The sequence below is a fragment of the Nelumbo nucifera genome, chromosome 7, assembly GCF_055504915.1.
Source record: "Nelumbo nucifera cultivar China Antique chromosome 7, China Antique-T2T, whole genome shotgun sequence".
In the NCBI taxonomy this organism is placed as follows: Eukaryota; Viridiplantae; Streptophyta; class Magnoliopsida; order Proteales; family Nelumbonaceae; genus Nelumbo; species Nelumbo nucifera.
In genome coordinates this window covers 58,620,417-58,628,338 of record NC_142655.1, presented here as the reverse complement: position 1 = coordinate 58,628,338, position 7,922 = coordinate 58,620,417, and the positions used below count along the sequence as shown (strand labels likewise).

The window sequence follows — 7,922 nt, the reverse complement described above, 5'->3', positions numbered from 1 at the left end:
TCCAATGAAAAAAAATGAAAAAGGCCAAAAAATTGCTCGTTCGATCACCCATGTCAGCAGGCCACTAATCAATTCAATAGTTTTTGGCTAAGGACTGGGTTCGGGGTAAAACAGAATTGGTTGCCTAAACAGTTCTCGGGTCAAACGGTCCAACAATCTAAGTCAACAACGGTTCGGAAATATTGCTGCCCATGACAACTCTACTCACATAATGTTGCAGCCACACATGGGAGCATTTCATCCTCTTACATGTTATTATGCACGGGGAGATATACCCAATGCACGGAAGTAGTGTTTTGTGGATAGGCGTGAATAGAGTTCTTGTGGGCAGAAGATCTACAGTACAAAAAAAAAGGGTTAAAATCAAAATTTTCATCAGATTTAATGCTTTGAAAGCATGTCAAATATAGTCTAAGTTTATATACCATATATATAGTAGGCTCTTTTTTTCCTTTTTAATTTTACATATACCCAGTCTATACCAAATGGGTTATTTTTTGTTTTTCTCTTCTTTTCTCTTTTAGGCTATGTAATTGGCCCAGTTTGATAAAACATAAGAAATAAACTCCTTGAGAATCTTCCCTCAACTTTCTTTCTTTCTTATTAATTTTCTTTCTAACCAAATACATAGTTATTGTAATGGCATGAGTCACTAATTGCTATGGTGCATTTGATACAGCATTTACTTCCCTCTAAAATGTAAATTAAACCACTAATTGTGGACCAGTTTCAAAAGTATTACAGAGCTTGCCACCATTTGTCCTAAGATAATAAACCTAGCATGGAGCCAGATCCCTAGGGTATAGTCTGCTTTAATAGCTTCCAATTTCTTCTAATAATTATAAAACCGACCATGGAACCAGATCCCTACACAGTCTCATCCAGTCAGCTGTAAAGGTCAGATACATTGATAGAAGTTTGACACGTGGCAAGGTATTGGCTGACCTATAATCCTTCCTTGCACTTGGCTTCCATTTGTTTTAGGCATTAAATTAATAAATGCACTATAATTAGATGGCAATAGGTTTATAGCTATGTTTGAATTATAATATTAATTTGAGCTAGCCAGTTGTACCAATTAAAGATTGTTTTTCATGTAAAATGGCCATTTTAGGAATTGAATCATGAGGTTTCTAAAAGGTCAGAACAAATGAATTATTAGGGCCCACAAAATCTGTTTTTAGTGGATGATTAATGATAGTACTGCACCAAGCTGTGAACACCAAGATTGCTTTATGAATAAAATTCAAACTAAAATGACTATTGAGAGCAAAAGCTAATGAACTGCAACTTAAATAAGAACTAAACATAAAGAACTCATCTGCCATTTCTCTAGCTACTAGCCTTCTAGGCTCTAGCATAGTCTTTCCCTTTTGTTTCTTCTTATTCTTTAGTATTTCTAATCATGATTTCCAAGTTCCAACCTTAGGTTTGAAGTTTAATTTACATTATCTCTCCCTTGGTTGGCTGCAGTGTGAACTGGCAGACCCACAACTGTGTGTGTGTTTGTGAGAGAGAGAGAGAGAGTCGATAATTAGGGAAAGAAGTTTCTCAACTGTACTTTGTTTCTGGGAGTAGTTCTTTACTAAGCCCAAAGTTGTCCTGAGAGCAAAAAGAATCCAAAGTGGTTGTGGCTGCAAATGATTTACATGGAAGAACGAGCTTCAAATCACTACCTTATTATGCAGATCCGTTGTAAGACCACGAATTATTTATATATCTATACACACTACACCTCTATCCATTCAAACATACAAGTAACCAATCATTCCGCTTTTAAATTATAATATGACCAACTTTTCCAGCTGAAAGATAGAAGCTTCCTCGATAACTGCACGCGTGGTTGTGCGTAGTGTTGCCTTCCCCTTTAACTTTTCTTTTCTCCCTCCTCTCTCTCTCTCTCTCTTCTTGAGCTCTTTTTCTTTGCTCATATGTATCGCTCTCTCTCTCTCTCTCTCTGGGTAGTGAGGGAACTTTCTTGACAACTTGCACTCTCTAAATCTTCTCTGCAACCGATAAAGTTAGCAGCGCCACCATCTTTTCTCAACAGCAAAAGAAGACTCTTCTTGGATCTAATAATAGATGGCTAAGAGATGTAGAGAGAGGTGTTAAAACCTTGAGGAGACATTACATAACAGATATTATATCTTTGTCGCAAATACTCTCAAATTGGGCAAGTTATGAGATATATAAACCATTGATATATAGCTAGTTAGTGTCTAACCCAGAGGCACCCGATGAGATGTCATCTTCATCAAATGCACAAGGAATATCAAGTGCTGAAAAAGAAAAAGGAACAGGAGATAGATACTCCCTGTCGGCTTCTCTCTAAGGAAATTCTTCTTTCTCATTCCAGAAGAAAAGTAGCTTCTATTAGTCTCCTTTCACTCGGTTCCCGAAGGGTTTTGAAGCAATATAGACTACACACTACTGGACTGTGTGTTCCTCAGGACCCCATTTCATTTGCAATCTTTTTTTTTTCTCTCCCTGTTTTTATTATTTTTGCATGGTTATGAATATCAATACAGTTTCATTTCCCAATGTTTTTGTTTTAACGATGACAGTAACTAACCTGGAGCAAGTGAGCAACTAACTAAAAAGCAACTCTAAAAAGGTTGCTACATTAGTTAGAGTACGTAATCTCAAAAACAATTAATTAATCAATTTCAGATCCATGTATATATGAAGAATAACAAATTAAAGAGTCCAAAATAATATATATACAGCAGACCCACAAGAAAAAAAAAGATTAGTTGATGATATTTCAATATAATTCCGAAGTTTAATTAATTAGAAGTAATTAAAATGCATGAATGTAATTCTTCTTTCTACATAGATTTTTAAATCATAGTCACCCATGAGATGAGATGAAATGAGATGCATTTCAGAATATAAAATGTCCAGAGGTCACCTTACATATAATAATTAAATTCCAATAATGTACTAATAATAAAGGTAGTTTTGAAACTTTGAATTGAGATCCACCATGCATTGCATGGCATTCTCTCATACAGTATCCCCATAGAACCTCCTAATATGTGTCTGTTTTTTTTCTTTTTTTCTGGGTATAAGTGAAACTAAAAGCTTCGTTCAGATCACTTACATCTCATAAATAATGGATCTAAAATTCACCCATAAGGCATATTTCTTCCTTGGGTTAAGGCACTGCTCTTGATCATGGGGTTTATTCTTTCCACTGGAAGTGTTGCTCTTCGTGGAGATGGTCTCTCAAGCTTTGCCGAAGCCTCAAATTTCTTCTCACCCATACTGTCCCCTGAGACAATCGGCTTGGTTTCATAAACATCTGAGATGGAATCCATATCTGGGCCGTTGTCAATTGCCGATGGAGAGATTTGAAGCTGATGATCACCCTTGAAAGCGTCTTCTTGAGGGCCTAGACATGCAGCAGCCGTTCCCCCCAGCTCCTGTAGTCGGAGGTCATCAGCCCAAATTAAAGGGTTCTTGCCGCTGCTACTGCTATACGGGCTAGGCCTCTTCTTCCCTAAACAAATATTGTCGTTGGCTGCTGCTGGCATGAAACCATCGAGAGATGTTCTGTCCATCTGTGACTGCAGATCAAGCTGCTCCCCACCGTATATGTGTAGGTCTTGAAGAGATGGAAAGGTGTTAACAGGTGAACCGAAATCTTTCATGGCACTCACATCGAGTACTCCTCCTTGATTACCCACAGTCTTATAACTTGCTGTGGCCATGTTCTGATCACCAGCAAGTGTTTGGAAAGCTTTCTCTAATATGTTCTGCAAATACTTCCCTTGGGCTTCAATCCTTAACTGCAGATGCTTCTGCACCTGCTACGTATAGAAAATAAGTTAACTAACACCGAATATCTTCATCAACCATAGGTTTGCAAGTGCAACAGTGAGCGAGAAAACTAATTAAGAATCCCGTATCAGGTTCATACCTCTAGTTGTTCATGCAATCTTCTTTCTACTTCCATTTGCATCCTGAGTGCCTCCGTTAGGCGTACGTTCCTGCTATGGTATCAACCATCCCATAACAGAACATATCAATACTAGAGAAACTGAGAAAGAAAACCTTAGGACACGTATGAATTATGAAGCGACAGTACTGAAAATACAAGCCCTGATTATTCTCAACCTGAAGTCAGAAGCCATCTACGGAAAAAGATTAAGATAACTACATACTCATTCATGCTTCGACCCATTATCCCAGATGAAGAAGCAGCATTTCTCTGAAGCTCTAGTGCTGAAGGAACCATGAGAATTGGCCAAAAAATAGGAAAATTAAAACAGAAGAAAAAAACACTTTTGTTATTAGAAAGCATGCTGGAAATTAAAAAAAGAAAGGAAAAAAAACACAACAATTAATCCAAGTAAGAAAAGCTACCTCTGTCCCCATCCTTAACTGCATGATCATTGAATTCCTTATGGGGTTGCTTCCCAAGTCTAAATTTCTATTGGAGAAAGGAACAGAAATCACATATATACAAACTGAAAGAAAAGAAAACAGAAACAAGGGCGTACAAAATGAAGAAATCATGTGAATTTAATGAGAGTTGAAAAACCTGAAGGTGGCTCTTGAGATGATAGAGTGTAAGACCCTTGACGCCCATAACCCTCATGATGGTCTTTGGTGTGGCCTCTACAAATTTAGACAGAAACAAAAAAAAGATGGAAAAGGTTTCATTTTCATCACGTTTATGAAACCAAAAGACAAAGAACACAGAGATTGATCAGAGATATGGATGGAGAGTGTGTTGAGAAGGTAAGTACTGTCTGGGCCTCCAAGCTGAGTGACAGCATCTACAAATCGCTCGTGAAGCTCGACGGTCCATCGGAGACGGGGTTTGGGGTCTGTTGTGAGGACAAGCCCAGAGTCGCCCTGAACACACATAGGCCTGTCATGTGCATTCATAGTAGGCTTCTTAGAATGGAACATTCTTTCTCAGCTGCTCTAGAATAGGAAGAGATTCAAGAACAAAAGTGACGCATATAATGAGGAATAGGGTGCGTTTTTGAAGAGCAAACTCTCTCTCTCTCTCTCTCTCTCTGAGAAAGTATAGGCTATCATGCACCGCTGTAAAAAAATATAAAAAAAAGGAAGCCCACCGACTCCAATATGCTGGCCCTCCTTTGCCAAAAGATATTCTAGAGAGAGAGAGAGAGAGAGGGTATGCTTGTAACGTTTTCTTCCCGTAGATTGAAATTGTATGTATTTGGAACAAAGAGAGGTGAGAGATATAAGTCTGATTGTGTAATGATAAGAATTAGTGTATCTTTGCATTGCCGCATATGTCCTTTATTCTATCATGGTATGCTTTTAATTAATTCTAATTTAAGAAAATGAGAGGGACCACGCAAGCAATCATACAGAGCAACGTTTTAGCTAACCCTACACTCCTTGATATGATGATCATATTAATTCTAACCAACACACAAATACATAGATTACTGCAATAGAAACGCTTTTTCATCATCTGCTTTAATTTGTATTGACAAATCAATTAATTAGCTTAGCTATAATAATGCTTTTGGGGACCAAACATGCATCATGGCTGTACTGAGGATGATATCATTAAGAGACTGAAATGAAATTGAATGAAAACTTTTCCTTAGATTTTGATCTCATGGGAACCAGTCCACAGATGCTAGTTTATGGGACCCCAGTAGTTAAGAATTAAGATGAGACTTTGTTGGGTTGAGTTGAGTTGGACACCAACAAGCTAGCCATTGTGGCCTGATTACTATAGCTAGATTGTCTAGGCAATTTTTCCCATTTTGATAATCTCAGGAGCATAATACAGAGACACTACTTGATGAATTTATGTTTAAATCATGGTAGAAAAATAGCTAAATTTTATACATGTCTTGAGATCCTTAACAACTGTAGAAAACCCTAAGATCCTAAAATACTAAAATAATTAGATTTGGGGAAAAGTTCTTCAATTCCATATACAGATTACAAACTGAACACTTGGATCCATAAAATGTTCATAATTTTTACAATATTATTGATGGTATCTAAAGAATAAAAGGTCCATGGGCTAAATATACAATCGATCTTATCCTCTTTTTCTTAAAGGTAATAAGATTCTTAACAAGTGTCTTAATTATTTAAATAAATATGTTTTTAGAAAAAAAAAGGTTTGATCGATGGATTCTGCTTCAATGTTTACCATTAGGATGATATTTTTTTAGGAAAAACCAAGTGGCCAATTCTTATACCCTAATTAAAAAAAAAAAAAAGAAATGGACATGTGTAAGCTCCTGATGAACTGACTTGGGCAATATATTCACAATTCAACTAACCAGGTTAAAGGTTTTCCTACCATGGTTTGAACAGCTTGATTCCCTCATGTCCATAATCACGATGTGATACGTCATTGGAATGCGTCATAGGATTTATGAGTCATATATATATATACATGTATGTTCATTAAAAGTTTAACAGAATTATTATAAGATTATTCCAACGGGTTTCATGTGCATATATATCAATGATCAAAATTCCTTTTGATGGTAACGTAAGTAATCTGATGGAGTGATCAGGTAATTGAGTGAGAAGAGATTTAATCCAAGTCTGTACATGGACAATCTATCAGAGAGAAGAGTAGTAATAGTAGCTAGTAGTATAGAAAGAAAACAAGAGTTTATATGGCACCAATAACTTTATTATATATTAGTTCCTGTGGTTGGTAGTATGTGAGGATATAAAATTCATGCCATAAAGGTTTTTGTTTGTGGAGCTTTAGATATGCAGGTGGGGGGACCTATCTTCATCTAAAGCATGTTGGGTCTGAACCTAAATGGCTTTTGTAGATTAGAAGATTGTCTCTCCTATGCACATGTCACCAAAGTAACTTCAATCCAAATTCAAAGAAGCAAAAATTTTTAGGGTCAAAACCCCATATCTTGACACCCACGACCCCACACCTAAGAAAAAGTGTTTGAGGATGAGTATCAACTATGTAAAGCGCTCTCTCTCTCTCTCTCTGTTCCCATGCAAGTATGTCAAATCCCATGAAGATTATGGGGAAATCAACCAACCATTTACCCATTCCAGAAGAGAATAGATGCTTTCTTCTTTGACAAAGAAAGGGAGATTCTTTTCCATTACAACTAAATATCTTAAATCGGTTCTCCAAATCTAATTTCAGTAATTCAGGGTACTGTTAATTTCATTGTAACCCAAAATATATAACCAGAGATGATCATCAATATATTGTTATGGGTCGTTTGTTCATCAATACATAAATATATGAAAATGGCTAGATATATCTTTTAATTTTGGCCCTTGTTAATGTAGATGAATATATGATAGGTTTATTATGTTGTGGATGCATGTGTAACACCTGTACAATTGAGTGCTTTTTGGACCATATTTAAAGCCTAGAGGACTAGACTTTAATTAAACTTGCCCTTTATTTTATGAAATTACTTTTTATTTCTTCTCTTGTACATTCTCTCACTCTACCCATTAATGCGAAAGACCATCTGGGTCTGGAGATTCCTCCTTAGAATTGAATACACATCCTACGTAGCTGTCCTACTAAAGTCTTGTTAAATACATTTTATCAAAGTAGGTATTTAACTTTTAGCTCATTACGGTTCAAACCAAATCACAGGCCACAGCAATTGTGGTTGTTTTAGTCTTAAGGACATGTTAGCTTGAATTTCAAGCATCTTTAGATGCTTTTGCGAATTATTCTAAACCAGGGATATATTCCTTTTGAGGTGAGCTTATGGGGCCCTCTTCATGTACAGACTGTGTGTAGATTGTAGACTTTGATTAATTGTTTCAACTTTAAGGGGCTTTCCCCTTTGTAATGGTATAATTATTTTCTAAAGAGCTGAGGACTGCTGCTGCTAGCTTGGGATGGTGCAGCAGTAGTCAATCTTACAGCATGTTTGGCCTGCATAGACAATTTTCTGCACTGCTCT

The 7,922-nt window shown here is 36.6% G+C and overlaps 1 protein-coding gene across 4 annotated transcripts; it reads right to left on the bottom strand.

Moving 5' to 3' along the window:
* Positions 1-1,689: 1,689 nt before the first annotated feature.
* Positions 1,690-5,020, bottom strand: APL (Homeodomain-like superfamily protein). 4 transcript variants are annotated; one of them, XM_088890957.1, is made up of 7 exons: positions 4,755-5,020; positions 4,547-4,623; positions 4,369-4,435; positions 4,167-4,227; positions 3,923-3,995; positions 3,104-3,812; positions 1,690-2,086 (listed from the first exon to the last, which is right to left on the bottom strand). In XM_088890957.1, the coding sequence occupies exons 1-6, from the start codon at positions 4,918-4,920 to the stop codon at positions 3,129-3,131; spliced, it is 1,128 nt and encodes a 375-aa protein (XP_088747083.1). In that variant the 5' UTR covers positions 4,921-5,020; the 3' UTR covers positions 1,690-2,086; positions 3,104-3,128. The 4 variants fall into 4 exon arrangements, with proteins under 4 accessions (XP_088747083.1, XP_088747084.1, XP_010260754.1 ...); XM_088890958.1 differs by lacking the exon at positions 1,690-2,086 and having other exon boundaries at positions 2,864-3,812; positions 3,923-3,992; positions 4,755-5,019; XM_010262452.3 differs by lacking the exon at positions 1,690-2,086 and having other exon boundaries at positions 2,864-3,809; positions 4,755-5,014.
* Positions 5,021-7,922: the final 2,902 nt, after the last annotated feature.